This window comes from Quercus suber, unplaced genomic scaffold (assembly GCF_002906115.3).
Source record: "Quercus suber isolate HL8 unplaced genomic scaffold, Cork oak 2.0 scaffold_76, whole genome shotgun sequence".
Taxonomy (NCBI): Eukaryota; Viridiplantae; Streptophyta; class Magnoliopsida; order Fagales; family Fagaceae; genus Quercus; species Quercus suber.
Window position 1 is genome coordinate 1,372,893 of NW_027069541.1, and position 18,706 is coordinate 1,391,598.

Genomic DNA, 18,706 nt, shown 5'->3' on the forward strand with positions numbered 1-18,706 from the left:
GTTTGTTAAGGAGTGAAATCCCACATTGAGTACTAATAAGAATGGTGAATGATTAATATAAAACAGTTAGACCCAAACTCATAAGTTTAAATCTTTTGGATCAAGTGGTATCTTAGATGTTGTATTAACTACTCAATTGGAGTTTATCAATATCAATTATTATAGTCAGGAGATTTATACTTTATCTCCATATAGTTGCACTAATGTATAAAATTGACCAACAAATAGCTAAGAAAATATAACAGATCAACTTAATTAATTTAGAGAAATTAATCATCAAGTGAAGCTTAGAACATAGTTCAAATTGCTATGCATATATTACATGTACAGGCTGGTAAAGAGCACGTTAGACCAATCTTCACCTTTTATCATTCAGACTCTTAACTCTTTCATTCTTTCCTGTAATTCACAGTATTTAGTATGAGTATCAACCTTGTGGACCATAAATGACAATAGGGCTCTTCACAGTGTGACGGGAGCTTTTCCATACAAGTGAACCTGAGACCATTATGCTTGACATTTTTGGATTTGCCCTCACAACAACCTTAAAGCTACGCTTCTGCAAGACGCGAGTGAAGGAGAGAGTCATGGGCTTAACAGTGATTTCAACTCCTTTGGGAGCTATAATGGTGGCATTGTATATGGATATGGCTTGACCAACATTGGTAACTCTTCTTCGGAAAACACCTGTTGTTATCTCTTGCTTGTTTTTCAAGCTAAGTTGCATTGTGGGATAGTTGAGGGCATCATAGCCAAGTCCAGGAATGATTTTGGAGCAGTTCATGTGTTGCGGACCAACTAAGATTGGCAAAGTGGATCCACTGTAGCCCTCTCTGCATAAGAATTGGATGTAACTCATTTCATCCATGTCATAGATTAAGCCAGGGTTCACAGCTCTCGTTGGGTTCATTTGACCAGCACCAAAGGCAAATTCTCCATCGTCATTCACCCTCCGGCTTATAGGTTTTGCTTGACCAGGATTGCAAGGAAGTGTCAGCCATGAAGAAGTTAAGCATTAAGGAAAGTAATTACAAAAGAATTCTTCGGATTAATAGATGTCAATCGTCCCAGGAGTGATGTTAGGGGTATACAACAACATAAGTGTTTGAATCGATTTTTAAATGCAATACACAAAAATAGTTAAAATTTTTATTCATTATGTTGTTGATATGAGTTTGTAAGTTTTTTTTTTTTTTTTTTTGGTACTAAAATTCGATGGCACAAAATTCCTAGAGCATGCTTAAAAATAAACTGTTTGTACTTTTGTTGAGGAAACAATAATTCATAATTTTTTCATAATTGTTGACATGATAAATTGTGATCGAGACATCACTTTCATACGATTGTAAACATGAAAAATTGTTATTGGAGCAACATTATTACTTTATTGTGGGCTCATCATTGATATTACTTTTATGAGCACAAATCACAACATGTTAGTTCAATAATTATGAAAAAGATTGAAACTTTTTAAGTTATAATTTCTTTCAAAAATAAGTAGATAGTTGTAGAGAGGCAGAGAGAGTTCGAATCACAGATATGTGACACGATAAAAGATGTCATTATCATTAGGTTATCACTTGAATGCTAATGTGTCCTTTGACTAAAACACAAAAAATAGTAAACATTATCCAAAATACCTTGGCCTATTCTTTTTAGTTATTACCTGTGGTCAAGATGGCAGATTTGATTGCAGCTGGGCTCCAATCTGGGTGGAATGACTTAACATAGGCAGCCACTCCAGCAATGTGTGGACATGCCATGGAAGTCCCAGACATAATTGTAAAGTCTGAAAATTGGGTGTCACCTTTCAATCCGGTGAGCGACCTCATAGGTGTAAAAGCTGCCAAGATGTTAACACCGGGTGCTGCAATATCAGGCTGTACCACAGCACATAGGAAACAGAAACATTTATCTCAAAGCCAAGCAGAAAGGAAGTGATAGAGGGTCTTTGATTTATACTTTTTAATGAAACAACAAAATCTATACCTTGAGAATGTGCAATGATCCTGGATTTGGACCACGAGATGAAAATGCAGCCACAAATGGAGCAGGTGTCCTTTTTGTTGCATGGGTCCTGTATATCACTGCTGATGGTGTTCTACATTGAACAAGAAATTAAGTCAATTCCTTAATTTATCTATGTCAATTAAATATATCATGAATAATTACTTTGTGGACTTCAAGTAGTCATCGATGACTTCGCCTATGGAACCATCTACCATGGTTCGGGTGCCATGAAAATTTCGGCAGCATCATAAATTTGATCACTTTCAATTATAGTGCCAACCCCACCAATTCCTTTAACAACAGAATCAGAACCCCTCCTTCCTAATTTGCAGTAAACAAGCCTTCCCTTAACCATGTCAGGGTCTAACGAGTCTTCCGTACAGAACCTGTTACATTACCAAAAGGTTCTAAGTATATAATTCTTTTTGGGAAATTTTCCACTTACATACTTTCGATTGATGAACAAATGAAAAGTACTTACAATGCTCTCTCCTTGCTTTCAGTGTTAAGGGCCGCATCAGCCCCTCTAATAAGTGGGTATAATTCCTTTTTGGATTGAATATGCTGACCCCAAGCCCTGCATAGAGTTGGATAATAAATTAGTACAAAAATAAATGTTGAATTCTTTGAAAATATAAGTGCTAATAGCTTTGTAGCTCAACTGGTTGGAATCTGCTGCTGTTCCAACCAAAAACATTTTCAAACTTTGTTGAGGATTTATAGCTTACCCCAAATTTTTGAGGCTAAAATTTTTAAATATATTGTTTATCTGTAGTTTGTCTATGCAATAATACGTAAAATAAATAAAAATAGTTCTTATTTTTAACAGATAGTAATTACTGTGATGTTCCTTCCATTTCCCAAATGAACTTCGCTCCTAAAATCCCTATCAATGCCACTAGCTGCCACGGTTAGGATCCAAGGTGCACTATTCGACACAGAAGCTGGCTTTGGTCCATCATTTCCAGCTGATGCCACAGTGATAATACCTTTCTTCATGGCATGAAATGCACCGATTGATATAGAGTCAGTCGTGTAATTTACAGTCCCTCCACCAATAGAAATTGATATAACATCCACACCATCATACGCAGCAGCATCAAAAGCAGCAAGTATATCCATATCCGAGCACCCAAAGCTGACCCAACACACCTTGTACATGGCTACCCTAGCCGAAGGCACTGCACCACGTGCTGTACCATTGGCCAGCCCATAGAGGCTTGCATTTGGAACAACGTTTCCGGCTAAGGTTGACGATGTGTGGGTCCCATGGCCATCGACGTCCACCGGAGAGAAGATGTCAGCCGGATCTGGGACACGATCGAGCTTGAAGTATTTTGCTCCTATGAGCTTGCTTCAAGTACCCAAAAGAAAGGTGGTCAGAGAGAAAGAACACCTAGGTTAGGCCATGCAATGCAACTCCCACATCATAAAAATTACTATAAATGTCTATGAATTAGAAAAACAGAATTATTAATATGTAACGTATGTTTTGGTTTAAGAAAGACATCAATTTAACTCATTGGGGGAGAGAAAGTTGGACATTGAAAATATTTTTGAGTTTGGTATTTACTGGGTCTAAATAAAGATAGCTTCTCTTTGAGCTTTAATTTATACGAATTACAACTTTTAATTTATTATCATTGTAGTTTTAAGAAATCAGAACCACGTGAATTGGTGTAGAGAGTAGAAGAGAGGTGGTCAATGTTTGAGCTATTAACATAAGACTTCACAAAAAATATCATTACCATTAGATTAACCACCACTTAAACTTGACGATATCTTAAGTTGAAGTCTTTTTTTTGGGACAAAATGACCAAAATATAAACATTAAACACTAATGTCTATATCTCAAACAACAACTTATTACACTTTACTTTTTGATGTTTAGGATTATAACCAAGGAAGTCGATACCGTACCGGTACCGGCTGTACCGGCCGGTACATACCGTACCGGTTGCATTCCGGTATCAAAACATTAACGTTTCGTACCGGTTTAAATACCGGCTGTACCGGCCATGTACCGGCCATACCGGCCAATTTCGGGCAATACCGGCCGATACCGGGCGTACCGGCCAGTACAGAAAAATGTTTTTTTTTTTTTTTTTTTTTTTTTTTTTTTAAGTTTTGTAATTTTTGAATTTTTGTTAGGATAGAATGATAAGTTATTTGCATTAACTTATTAGTATTATTTGTTTTCTTAGTATGCAATGATAACTTTTAAGCTTTCTATTTTTTATATTGTGTTTTTTTTTTTCCTTTTAATTGATACTAAAGTCTAAAATTATAAATAATTAGTTTTGAATTAAGGAAATGTTTTATGGTAAACTTTTATATTTATTATAATATATATACACACACATACATATATATATATATATTTATTTATTTAAAAATATAAAAAATAGCGGTAAACCCGAAACGGTACACCGGTATTGACCGGTATCCGAAATATACCGTACCACTGGGCAAACCGGTACAGCCTCCGGTACGGTATTGACTCCCTTGATTATAACTCTACCCTTGTGGCTCTATTTATTTATTTATTTGAGTTTCACTAAAACTTGGCACCATTTACGGCACATTCATATTAAAGGTGATTTATAAATATTGAAGAAGGCCTAATTTGGTATTATTTTCAATAATCATTTTCCATCTTGAACATACAGGGAAAAAAATGGTTTATGGTTTGGCATGCACTTCTAAAATTATCATTGATTTTATTATTATTGAAAATGACATGCTTTCAGGGAATGTGATATCATTTTCTATGTTTCAAAACATACATGGACATTAACAATTGAGAATTACCCAAATGGTAAGATTTAATGCTTCCTCAGGTTTTATTGTTTGTTTAGCACAAAAAAAGAAAGTGTCTCTGTTGATCCAAATTCATTTTAAAAAATTCTAGATGTTGGCCTAAGAGAAAGAGCGATAAGATCGTTTCTGAAATGATTTTCAAAAAAAGCTAGCTAATTGTTAACTGCTACCAAAATATGGATGCTAATTGCAACGCGTTTTCATAAGAGGATAATTTTGATACTAAAAGTAATTTTAAGAGTCGATGCAGTAGTGACAGAAAAAAAAAATGCACCTTCAGTTGAGACACATAAATCTAAATTGATGCATAAAACTTGTCTCGTAGGATGTTTTCACAAATTATTCTCAATTAATTTCTCGAAACAGTCATTGCCATAAAAAAAAAATATAAAATCTTGTTTTTCTTGCATTTCAAGAAATGAGGCCCGATTCAATCATTGAAATTTCCTTGAAAAGGGCCTTCTCAAATTTCTAAGAATGAGTTTTGGAATTGGATTCTATTAACACTAGCAAAAAAATAAAAATAAAAACTAAACCCCACATGAAAGAGACAAATGTCATTAGGTCATAAGATCATTTAGCATTCTACAAATACTCTAGAAAGTATCTTCAGAGAAGATCATATGCAAAGCCCTCCCCCATAAAGTGTGGGACACATATGTTCTATTCCTAAGGCTCTTTTCCTTTTTAATTTTTTTTTATGAAGGAACTATTTTTTAGGAAAAAAAAAAAATGAAGAGGGTTAGCTTTATATTGCTAGGTGCATACAAAAATATTCAGCGAAAAAAACAAAGTGCATCAAAAGAATTAGGACAGGATTTTACTTGTTGCATCCGGAAAAATTAGCAAACTGGTCACAAGATCCTTTCCATTTTTTGGGTGGAGGACCAAGCCCATCATCCTTAAAGCTCTTAGATTGTGGAGTAATCCCTGTAGACGAGTTACATCAGTTTTATATTTTATTTTTTAGTACAAAGTTTAACTTCAAACTGGTTTTGTGCAATCTTCTTTAACTTACCATGTAACAATTTATAAACCTATTCATGTGTATTACTTAAATAAGTCATATAACTTATTTTAAAAGTCTGTGATTTTTCTTATGCACTATCCATATATGTGTATTAATATTATTTAAACAAGTTACATAACTCATTAAAAAATTTGTGTAATTAAATCTACACATAGATAATCTTTTTAATCGTCACATAGTAGGTTGGAGAGGAAGATAGTTACAAACCGGTTTTGAGCTAAATTTTTTTTCCTATTTCTAAATTTTAAATACAAAACTAATAAATCCATTAAGTTGAATTAAAGACAAATTCCAATAACCTGTATCAAGTAGACCGACAATTATGTCTCTTTCTGTTTCTAATTTTCTTTTTGCAGTTTGAGTTAACCCGGAAAAATCCCATGATCTTGTAGTATGTAGCTTGTGATACCGATTCGGGATCACAGAAAACACCTGGTCCATACCTATATATATAATTCACAACAAAAACTCAATTACTATAAATCAATATATCATATGAATAATTGAATCCAAATAAGTGGGGAACATATATAACAATAGCTTCACGTACTTGCCAACTTTTGGGCTTCATCTTCGTATAATTTTGCGGCAAATGCATTGAAGCTGTTACAATAGCTATAGACCATGGAGTCCTTAGCATCAATTTGGCTGTTCCATGCATACAAGTTATAAAGTCAAAAAAAAAAAAAAACTTTTGGTTATTCAACTGCATAAATATACCAAATAAACACGCGTGTTTATTATTATTTTTGAGTAAACAGTAATATTTATTAGAACACACACAAAAATAGTAATACTAATATTTTAAACTGAGTTTATGACATAAAAAATTTCATAACAACTAATGTGACCTTTTATAATTGGTGTATAATAAATGTGAGATAGTAGTAGAATAATGTGAACATGATATTGTTGGAATTACAAGTTGTTACCATAAGAAATTGCAAAAAATGTTATTTACAGACAAAATCGACCTACCTTCCTTTCACGGAAGAGAGGAGATGGACATGTGTTTTAGTTGCATTGTCTTTGTCCACTGGACGATCTCCCAAGTAAACAATGTAAAATTTCTGCACAACTTACATGATCATTGCCGAGAGAGAGAGAGAGAGAGAGAGAGAGAGAGAGAGAGAGAGAGAGAGAGAGAGAGAGAGAGAAAAAAAAAAAAAAAAAAAAAAAAAAAAAAAAAAAAAAAAAAGCAATAACAAAAGCAGTTTGTGGATAAGAGTACGAGACGTGAACTTGACTTTTTCAGCTCTTATTGCTCAGCGTTTTGGTTAGGAAACCTTAAAAGAAAGATAACATGAATTTCTGGTTCTCTTGTGCTGTTGTCAATGTCATAATATGGCCTAGGCTAGCTTGCTTCTTTTGGAGAAACTTTGCTGAACATTGCACTTCTGTTTCAGTCTGTTTCATAAATTTGTTACAAGAATGATCCATTTAAGGATTTATATATGGTTGGTCTATCATATGTGGGCCATGACATATTTAAGCCTACACCAATTCTGAAATTATTCATATTAATTAACCAACAATATATTAAAAATTGATATGAGCGGGTAGAAGTTGTCCATAAATATGTTGTAACATTCCCCAACTTTTTGCCTTGCCAAAATTTATTTCTTAAATAAATACTCAAAATGGAAATGATCTTCAACTTTTCTTGAGTGGAACCCACCAATTTATGATCTGTAAGATGATTGGCATTGTTATGGCGGTATTTTGAAACAATTTACATCATGTTTCTTTGATTCAAGCTTAATGTGAAATTATAAAATTTTACAGATCTGAAACTTCTAAATAACCTCAAAATATCAGTGTCAAATTCAAAGGAGGATTTGTTTGTGAACAAAAAAGAAACCACAACATAAAGGAACCCATTTTTCTTGAATTCCAATTCAAGCAAGTCAACCTATCAGTATATAGTAAAAATAAGGTAGCTTAAAAGCTTCTTGGTGGAGAATAGTTGAGTTTTATTTTAAATTTTACCTATCTAATAAGAAGAAAAGGAGTAAGTGACTGATATCAAAATAAAAAATTTGGACTCAAACAACAGCAATAAACAGGGGGAAAAGGTTGGTGTGGAGTTAGATATATAGGTTGTGTCAGCATTTATATAAGCATTCTCTTCAAAATCTAATTAATTACCTTCCTCACACCTAATGTAAACCAAAGAGAAGATGAAGGGGAAAAAATCAGAGTTTAATCTATTTACTTGTTTTCATTCATCACGATGTTAAATGTGAGAGAGACATCAAGATGAGTACACAATAATAATATGCTATGTTTAGTAGGATAGAGTCCTCTCATTTTCAAAAGCAAATAGAAAGAGTAACAGTTCAACTGCATACACCAAAAATTTCACATAAGATTTTCACAAATTCTCTCACATAAAGTTATATCATTCACCTCATTTTCATCCACCACAACTCAAAGAAAAATTGGAATACGTAAAAATTCTCTAAATTTCTCATTTTCTATAGACTTATTAAAATGTAAATATCTAGGAAATATAGACATGAACATGACACAGCACGACGTAGGACAAAGTGACACAACAATGCTTAACAAATTAGGAAACAACATGGTAGGAATACCACAATTAATTAATTAATTATAATCAGTATACATATTTTATTTATTTATAGGCATACTTTGTGTTCATTTTATTTTTTCAAAATATATAACTATAAGAATTTTATTTTTAAATGGAATTTTGAATTAAATAATTTTTTATTAGTAAATTACACACACCAATGAATTTTGAACACATGACCATACTCTTTGATCTAGAACTTATTAGGAGAGGAGGTGTTAGTTAAATTAGAAGTTTTCTTTTTTTAACCCTTTCCTTCCAACTCATTGAGGACATGCATGTAAAACTATCCCTAATGTGCCTGATACACAGGCATGTTAAAGGATTTAAAGTATCCATGCTTTACCTAAACACCTTTCCATTAAACCAAGTTAATAATCTAAAATTGGCAGTTTGAGGCAAGATTTAGTAGAAAATTTTTCAAAGTTTAAATCCATACAACTTTGAAAGCCTAAAATGGACACTATTACAAAATGACGCTACTTTAGTTGCTGAATTTGAAAGCAAGACCGATTTTCTGTAATTTGATCCAAACTACTATAAAAAGGCCCAAAGTTTCAAAAACAAATGTTGTCACAATTCACAACAAAAGACTTTCAAAAACCCAATCAAGCTGTAAAAACATTGAAGTGTAAAACCCTGTTTAAACCTTAAAGAAATGTCCCTAAAATTCATTCCTCCCACCAAAAACCACCATCACTCTCAGTCTCCCTCATGCTCCTCACACACCTTCTCTCTCCTTAAAGCCCTAACCTTATCCCTAAGAAAAAGCGGAAACTCCAGTACCACCCACCTTTATCCCTCAATTAGACCAAACTGAAGCCAATACGCTCCCAATTGCCATTCGATTTCCATTATAGTTGCTTGAAGAACAACCTAAATTTGAGGTCAATTGGGCTCTGGGAGCCCAAGTACTTGCCTTTCAGGCTAGGCTACAGAACCACCAATAGATCAATGTGTGCACCCCGGTCAAGGACTCAACTGCGGTTTGAACCCTCCTTCCTCCATTGTAATTAAATTTTTAGTAGTTTGAAACTCATCCCCAATATGAAATCTCATCATTCTTTCCTTGCCTTTTCTTAAAAAAAAAATATGTGTAAGAATTTGCTCACAGACTTAAGTTTTTTGGCTTAAGTGATGTCCCTATAATATTAACCTTTTAATTAATGTCTCCCTAACGTGTTTCACTCCCCCAACACAGTGCTATTAAGTGGGTAGCAAATTCTTACATATTATGCATATCCCAATCCACAACTATTGTTAAATTAACCTTTCTTATAACTCTACTGAGGTTCAAATCCCTCCATTGTAATTATTTAATTATTAAAAAAAAAAAATGTTCAATGTTTACTTGTTTGAAACTCATCCCCAATATGAAATCCCATCATTTTATTTCCTTGCCTTTTCTTTCTTTTCTTTTTTCTTTTAAAAAAAAGGCGTATATCATGATATATCATGCAAATCATGATCTTACTAACAAAAATTCACGATGATGGCCTAATTTGTAGCTGTGGGTTCTTCTTTGTCCTCAGGTTTGATCTCGAGTATGCAAGATTTTTCTTAAGCCAGACATGCAGTATACAAAAGCCGGGATAATTATAGTGACAACGCAAGCAATGTAAATGCTTTCATTCTTACATAAGCAAGAAATTTTTAACTATCTTTTGAGCTTCAGTGAAGCTTAGGACATAGTTAAAAATTGCTATCATACATAAGCATACATGTATACGAGACTGGTAAAGAGCATACTAGACCACCTTCACCTTTTATTATTTAGAGTCTTTAACTCTTTCATTTTTTTCTTGTTGTTTATAAGAAAATAAATTTTAAGAGTACTTATGTCATGTGGAAAATATTTGACAAAAGGATAACATCTGTAAATTGTAGTTATTTAATACAAATAACTACCCCTCCTTGGTTTACTGGAAATAACTACTATCTATTGCCACATAGAAGATTTGGTTTTAGAAGAAAGCTTTCCAACCTTTATCAAGAGAGATCAATCTATGCTTTTAGGGATGTCCATACGAGCATGGATGTAGGCAAATCAATTCACACTTCTAGGGATGTCCATACTCTCCAGTAATTTAGGAGCAGGCTCTTGTAATCTAATTATTAGGCTTGTTAATTTAAGTTTGTACTTGTATTCTTAAATTATTAAGTAAGTTGTAATCATTTATATTTCTTGCTCGATCATTTGTGCACTTGATTTTTCTCATTTTTATCATTAATTTGTGCATTTCTTAAAAAAAAAAAAAAAAAAATCATATTAAGTTAGGCTGTACCGAACCCATATTTTCTTTATCAATGTCCAATAATTGTTCTTGAGTGATTTCCAATCAAGAACAACACAAAATATGGTTTGCACTAAACACTTGTAATTCAAAGTATTTAGTATAAGCATCAACTTTGTGGACTATAAATGACAATAGGGCTTCTTACAGTGTGACGGGAACTCTTCCATACAAGTGAACCTGCAGAGACCATTGACATAGTTGGTTGTGCCTTCACAACCACCTTGAAGCTACGCTTCTGCAAGACTCTAGTGAAGGAGAGTGTCATGGGCTTAACAGTGATTTCAACTCCTTTGGGAGCTATAATGGTAGCATTGTAGATGGATATGGCTTGACCAACATTGGTAACTCTTCTTCGGAAAACACCTATTGTTGGCTCTTGCTTGTTTTTCAAGCTAAGTTGCATTGTGGGATAGTTGAGAGCATCAGAGCCAAGTCCAGGAACGATTTTGGAACAGTTTATGGGTTGACCAACGAGGACTGGTAAATTGGATCCACTGTAGCCCTCTCTGCATAAGAATTGGATGTAACTCATTTCATCCATGTCATAGACTATGCCAGGGTTCACAGCTCTAGTTGGGTTCACTTGACCAGCACCAAAGGCAAATTCTCCATCTTCGTTCACCCTCCGGCTCATAGGTTTTGCTTGGTCAAGATTGCAAGTGTCAGCCATAAAGATGTTAAGCATTAAGGAAAGTAATTAATGAGTAATTATTGAAGAATTCTTCAGATTAATAGAAGTCAATTTTTCTAAGAGTGATATTAAGGGTATACAAATTTTACAAGATAAGCAGTTGTATCGATTTTTAAATGCAGTACAAAAAATTAATTAAAATTTTTTTGTATTATGTTGTTGATGTGACATGACCAATTACATTATTAAGTCAATTCGTAAGGTCTTTTTTATTTTTATTTTTATTTTCATTTTAATTGATTGTACAAAATCCATGGATTATGCTTAAAACAAAATAGATTTACAAAGGATACAACACAACAATTTATAATTTTTTCATAATTGTTGTCATGACAAATTGTGATTGGGTTAATATCACTTTCACACAATGTTAATATGATAAATTATGATTAGAGCAACATTATTTTTCACATAAGTTCACCATTGATTTTACTTTTAGTAATACCAATTACAATATATCATCTCAATAATTATGAAAAAGATTGTGAAAATTTTTGTCCTATTTTCTTTTTTGGAAATAGGTAGAAACCTGTGAGTAGGAGGTTAGGTTGGAGGCATAGACATGAGGCATAATAACAAATGTCATTACCTTAGTCTATTCTTTTGATTAATTACCTGTGGTTAAGATGGCAGATTTGATTGCAGCTGGACTCCAGGCAGGGTGGAATGACTTCACATAGGCAGCCACTCCAGCAATGTGAGGACATGCCATGGAAGTCCCAGACAAGATTGAAAATTCTGAAAATTGGGTGTCACCTTTCAATCCAGTGAGCGACCTCAGAGGTGTAAAAGCTGCCAAGATGTTAACACCGGGTGCTGCAATATCAGGCTGTACCATGGCACATAGGAAACAGAAACATTTATGTCTAAGCCAAGCAGAAAGGATAAAGGGTCTTTGATTTATATATACCTTTGGATGAAACAACAAAATCTATACCTTGAGAATGTGCAATGATCCTGGATTTGGACCACGAGATGAAAATAAAGGCACAAATGGAGCAGGTGCTTTTTTTGTTGCACGGGTCCTGTATATCACTGCTGATGGTGTTCTACATTGAACAAGAAATTAAGTCAATTACTTGATTACTACTCTGTTAAATAAATAACCAAACATATCAGGAATTTCATCAGGGATTATGTTCTAAGTGTAACGCAACTTTTCCCTATTGACTATCATTTTCATTTTTTTTTTTCTTTTGTTAAGAATTTTGAATTTGTCATCAGCAACATACGGTAAAGGCATTATATGAGAGAAAAAAAACACCATGAATTATTACTTTGTGGACTTTGTGTACTCATTGATGAATTCGCCTATGGTACCATTCACAATGGTTCCAGGTGCCATGAAAATTTTGGCAACATCAAAATCAAGAAATTGATCACTTTCAATTATAGCGCCAACCCCACCAATTCCTTTAACAACAGATTCAGAACCAGCCTCAGCTAATTTGCAGTAAACAAGCCTTCCCTTAACCTTGGCAGGGTCTAACGAGCCTTCCATACAGTACCTGTTACATTACAAAAAGGTTCTAAGTATATAACTCTTTTTGTGAATTTTTCCGCTTATACACTTCTGCTGGATGAGCAAATGAAAAATACTTACACTGCATCTTCCTTGGTTGAAGCGCTACGGGCCGCATCAGCCCCACTGATAAGTGGGTATAATTCCTTTCCTGGATTGAATGCGCTGATCCCATGCCCCTGCATGAAGTTGGATGATAAAATAGTAAACTAACAAAGTTAATGAAAATCATGGTATTTTTTATTTGTCCTTATTATTGTTGGTTCAAAAGAATTGAACCAGAATTTTTTGTGTTTTTCTTTGGAGTTTCATGGATCAATTTGTAAATTTTATAGAAGAGGCAAGAATATACATTTTAGGGGAAAGTTTTTAATTCTCTACATATATTTACTAGTCTTTTTTTTTTTTTTTTTAAAGGGAGGGGTGCCATATATGCCCCCTAACCCGTATCTAGGTCTATCCACAGAGTTTTTTAAAGTTCAAATCTTCCATCTTCTCTTTTAATTATTGAATTATAAAAATGTTAAAAAAAAAGAAAAAAAGAAGAAGATGAAGCAAAACTTGCTATTTCAAGAATAAATACAGTTATTTAGAATTAAATGAGATAAATAAATATGAGAGAGAGAGAGAGAGAGAGAGAGAGAGAGAGAGAGAGAGAGAATGTTGCCATACAAGTTTAGTTGATTAATTTTTTTTAAAAGGGCCTACCTTGTATGGTTTTATTTTATATATGCTAATTTAATTAATATTATTAGATAAAGACTTATTTTTGAAGATATGAATTACATTTAATTTAGTTCAACAATGGTACTTTTTATTTTTTAGGTTAAGGGAAAAAATGATAGAAGAAGACCAAAAATAACGTTAATAGAAATAATAAAAAAATAACATGTCAATTAAATAATTGACATAAAGTATAACTTCAAATATAATAAAATGGAGGAAAAAATATATGTGGCCGACTTTGGCTAATATTTTGAGGATCTATAGCTGACTCCAAAATTTTGAGAATAAAGTTTTGTTGTTATAATGGTAGGTTTTATTAGGACAAAATTTCTCTCCAAGTTAATTTGGAAAGAAATCATACAAACTTCCTTTATATTTTTTTATTGGATGTAAATTTTGACATGTCAATTGTTAAATTGCATTTTTTATTATTATATTTACCATGCTATATCATCAATTAAATATTTAAATTTGAAATTTTTGTAGTATTGAATTATAAATAGAAAATAAGTTTTTAGATCGAATAGTAATTAACATCCTATTTAAACAAAATTTGATAAACATGTTAAAATTATAAAAAACATACAATCTAATAACTAAATTTTCAAAATATATAGCTATGTCAATTTTTTAGTGAGAATTTTGAAAGGTTTCTCTTTAAGTTATTTTGGAGAGAAACTTTGTCTTATTTTAAATATATTACTTACCGATGGTTTGTATATGCAATACATAGATTAAAGTAAAATAAAGAATAAAAATATTATTTTTAACAGCTTTATGAAAAAATAGTAATTACTTACTGTGATGTTCCTTCCATTTCCCAAATGAACTTTGCTCCTAAAATCCCTATCAATGCCACTAGCTGCCACGGTTAGGATCCAAGGTGCACTATTCGACACAGATGATAGAGATGGTCCATTATTTCCAGCAGATGCCACAGTGATAATACCCTTCTTCATGGCATGAAATGCACCGATTGATATAGAGCCAGTCGTGTAATTTGGAGACCCTCCAGCGATAGAAATTGATATAACATCCACACCATCGTACGCAGCAGCATCAAAAGCAGCAAGTATATCCATATCCGAGCACCCGGAGCTGACCCAACAGACCTTGTACACGGCTACCCTAGCCGAAGGCACTGCACCACGTGCTGTACCATTGGCCAGCCCATAGAGGCTTGCATTTGGAACAACGTTTCCGGCTAAGGTTGATGATGTGTGGGTCCCATGGCCTTCGACATCCACCGGAGATAAGATGTCAGCCGGATCAGGGTGGCGATCAAGCTTGAAGTATTTGGCTCCTATGAGCTTGCTTCAAGTACCCAAAAGAAAGGTTGCCAGAGAGAGAGAACACAGGTCATGAAAATTACTATAAGTTTGTGGTAAAATATTTTTGAGTTTGGTATTTACAAAATTTTGAGTTAAAGATAGCTTCCTTGAGCTTTAATTTATAGGAATTACAAATTTTTACTTATTGTAGTTTTAAAAATCACAACAACATTCAATAAGAGGTGAATTGGTATAAATATTGGGAGAGGGGAAGACAACATATGAACCACTTATATGAGACATAACAAAATAATATCATTAGCACTGGACTAACTATCACTTGAACTTAAAGATATCTTAAGTTGAAGTTCTTCTTTGGGAGAAAGTTTCCAAAGAATAAACACTAATGTCTATGTCCCAGACTACAACTTATTACACTCTATTTTTTGATGTATTAGAATTATAATTTTTCCCTTATGTCTCTATTATTTTGTTTGAGTTTCACTAAAACTTGACACAATTTGTGGCACATTCATAATAAAGCAAAAAAAAAAAAAAAAAAAAAAAAGGGTTGAGAGTCAACATTCACATTCGTAATAAAGGTGATTTGTTTCTAAAAAATAAAATAAAATAAATAAAGGTGATTTATCAATATTGAGGAAGGCCTAATTTGGTTTTTTTTTTTTTCTCAAATCATTTTCTATCTTGAACAATCTTAAGGGTCATCAAATAGCCCATGGCCCACAGGCCGACCCAAAAACCCGGCAGCCCATCGGGCTAATGGGCGGCCCAGCCCGTTGTTATTGAGGCTCATGAGTAGCCCACTAGCCCAGTGGGTTAGGCCGTGGGCTAGTTTTTATGCCCATGGGCACCCGGTAGCCCAGTAGCCCAGCTTGTTGGCCCAACCCGTTGCCCATTCCAATAACTTAGAATTTTTAACAAAAATATATAGGAAGTGTATGAAGGATTGATCTTGAGATATTGTAATAGAATTTCTTAAGAAAACTCTCCCAACCACTAAGATACTTAAAGTAATTGTGCTAAATTTAGTTTACTAAATATATATTTTTCTAGTAGTCTAGCAAATTTGAATTAACCATTTGATTTTTTTATTAAAGATAAAAATAAAAAACTATTTGAATCCTTATTTAAAAAAAAATTAAATATATTTGACGATAAAAAAATTGTAATTAAGTATTAAATTCTTTGATTCTTTCCTTTAAAAAAAAAATAGATTGATTATTCCCTTATTAAAAATTGATTATTTATTTTTAAAAATAATAAAATAATGTGCTAACACAATCTCATGGGTAGCCCATTAGGCCCAACTTAGTAACCTAGCCCATTAAAGACAAAATGGGCATTGCCCATGGGCAGGGTCATGGGCTGGGGTTTTCTCTTTCGGCTCAGCCCGACCCGGCCCTTTAACTAGTTAATAGCCCATTATGTCTAGCTCATTGTGCCCTTGGGCCAAGTAAAAATGGGCCAGGCCAGCCCAACCTGGCCCATTGATGACCCTTATTGAACATACAGTGAAAAAATGGTTCATGGTTTGGCAAGTACTTCCAAAATTGCCATTGATTTATTATTATTATTATTGAAAATGAAATGTTTTCAGGAAATGTGATATCGTTTTCCATGTTTCAAAAAATAGATGGGCATTGACAATCGATAATGACCCGAATTGCAGGATTTAATGCTTCCTCAGGTTTCCTTGTTTGTTTAGCACAAAAGAAAGTGTCTCTGTTGATCCAAATTCAGTTTAGAAATTCTAGATGTTCACCTAAGAGAGAGAGAGAGAGAGAGAGAGAGAGAGAGAGAGAGGATCATTTCTAAAGGAACTATGTTTTAGGAAAAAATGAAGAGAGAAAGCTTCATATTGCTAGGTGCATAAAAAAATATACTGGGAAAAAAAAATTGCATCAAAAGTGGATTTGGCTTACCTCTAGTATTTTTTAAATTGTAATCTTCTTTTGTTTTAATGAGAAATTGTCAAATCATCCACTAACTAAATAAAATGTAGAGATTAAAATTCACTATCACTTGTTATTGTATATTTAAAATAAAAGGAAATGTCCAGTTAAAAAAGTACTGAAGATAAGCCAAATGTAAGCTAAACATATCAAAAGAATAAGGACATAATTTTACTTGTTGCATCCGGAGAAATGAGCAAAGTGGCCACAAGATCCTTTCCATTTTTTGGGTGGAGGACCAAACCCATCATCCTTAAAGCTTTTAGATTGTGGAGTAATTCCTGTTAGCGGTAGACCAATTGCATCAGTTTTATATTTTATTTTTTAGGATAAAGTTTAGCTTCTAACCAATTTAGAGTTATCTCCTCTAATCTACTATGTGATAATTTATAAAATTATCCATGTGTATTATTTAAACAAATCACATAACTCATTAAAAAAAAGCGTAATTTTAAACTACACAGATTATTTTTTCGATCACCACATAGTAGATTGGAGGAAAATTGTTACAAACCGGTTTTGAGCTAATTTTTTTTCCTATTATTAAATTTTAAATACAAAACTAAAACCATAAAGTTGAATTAAAAAGAAAATCCAAGAACCTGTATCAAGTAGACCGACAACTATGTCTCTTTCTGTTTTTAATTTTCTTTTTGCAATTTGAGGTAATCCGACAAAGTCCCATGATCTTGTAGTATGCAGCTTGTGATACTGATTCGGGATAACAGATAAAACCTGGTCCATACCTGTATAATTCACAACAAAAACTCAGTTACTATAAATCAATATATCATATAAATAACTGAGTCCAAATAATTGGGGAACATATAACAATAGCTTCACGTACTTGCCAACTTTTGGGCTTCATCTTCAGATAATTTTGCGGCAAATGCATTGAGGCTGTAATGATAGCTATGGACCATGGACTCCTTAACATCATTTTCGCTGTTCCATGCATATATGTTATCAAGTCAAGAAACCTTTTGGTTGTTCATTAATTCTAAGTCCAAGAACATAAAAAAGTTTCTTAACATTTTTCATAATAACTAATGTTTTGTAATTGGTGAATAGTAAAAGTGGGATCAGGTGGAATAATGTGAACGTACGTAATTAACATTGTTGCAATTACAAGTTATCACCTTATGAAAATATGAAAAATGTTATAGAAAAAGTTATTTATTTGAGTCAACCTACCTTCCTTTCACGGAAGAGAGGAGATGATTGTGTGTTTGAGTTGCATGGTCTTTGTCCACTGGATGATCTCCCAAGTAAATGATGTAAAATTTCTGTACAACTTAACATGATCATTGGAGAGAGAGAGAGAGAGAGAGAGAGAGAGAGAGAGAGAGAGAGTTATTAGATAATATGGATCCAGACAAAGAATTCATACCTTTTGCTCATCTCCAATTACACCAACAGGACCTATCAAGAATAAGAGAAAACAAAGAGTGCTAGCGTGGAAACCTTTTTCTCTGAACATGTTTACAATATTAGCTTTGTATAATCTCATTCAGGGTGCTGTGTATTAAGAAAAAAAAAAAAATCAAAGATCATACCCTTCTATGATACAACTTTGCCACAATAACTTTGATGTGACATGTTGTGAGTAATTGAAAAAAAATTATGAATCCATATAAAAGTAAACAAGTAACAGTCACAATATCTATCACATAGAGTAGTTATGAAAAATGGTGCTATAAAGGGTTGGTTTTAGAATAGTTGGTGTATTAATAGTATTGCATTTCCTCTGTAGTGTTTTGACAAAGGAAC

The 18,706-nt window shown here is 33.1% G+C and overlaps 2 protein-coding genes across 2 annotated transcripts; both read right to left on the bottom strand.

The window, feature by feature from the left end:
* Window positions 1-229: 229 nt before the first annotated feature.
* On the bottom strand, window positions 230-3,973 carry LOC112020645 (subtilisin-like protease SBT4.14). The gene is given in 9 exon segments (XM_065773560.1): window positions 230-969; window positions 1,667-1,880; window positions 1,990-2,101; window positions 2,173-2,230; window positions 2,233-2,396; window positions 2,492-2,561; window positions 2,564-2,587; window positions 2,838-3,364; window positions 3,960-3,973. Coding segments are annotated over 9 exon segments (1,725 nt in total). The 3' UTR covers window positions 230-427.
* Window positions 3,974-10,736: 6,763 nt separating this feature from the next.
* LOC112020659 (subtilisin-like protease SBT4.14) lies at window positions 10,737-18,611 on the bottom strand. Its single transcript, XM_024053214.2, has 11 exons — window positions 18,327-18,611; window positions 18,131-18,222; window positions 17,784-17,881; window positions 17,539-17,682; window positions 17,112-17,217; window positions 14,493-15,006; window positions 13,048-13,145; window positions 12,722-12,952; window positions 12,382-12,493; window positions 12,060-12,273; window positions 10,737-11,395 (listed from the first exon to the last, which is right to left on the bottom strand). Exons 1-11 carry the CDS (start codon window positions 18,444-18,446, stop codon window positions 10,860-10,862), a joined length of 2,265 nt encoding a protein of 754 aa, XP_023908982.1. The 5' UTR covers window positions 18,447-18,611; the 3' UTR covers window positions 10,737-10,859.
* Window positions 18,612-18,706: the final 95 nt, after the last annotated feature.

Bases quoted from the DNA above. Each gene is read 5' to 3' on its own strand.
- LOC112020659 (XM_024053214.2), bottom strand. From the start codon at position 18,446: ATGAGATTATACAAAGCTAATATTGTAAACATGTTCAGAGAAAAAGGT. The intron at 17,882-18,130 runs GTAGGTTGACTC...TGCATGGAACAG, and splicing joins CTCTCTTCCGTGAAAGGAAG to CGAAAATGATGTTAAGGAGT. The intron at 15,007-17,111 runs GTAAAATTATGT...GGGTACTTGAAG, and splicing joins CATTTCTCCGGATGCAACAA to CAAGCTCATAGGAGCCAAAT.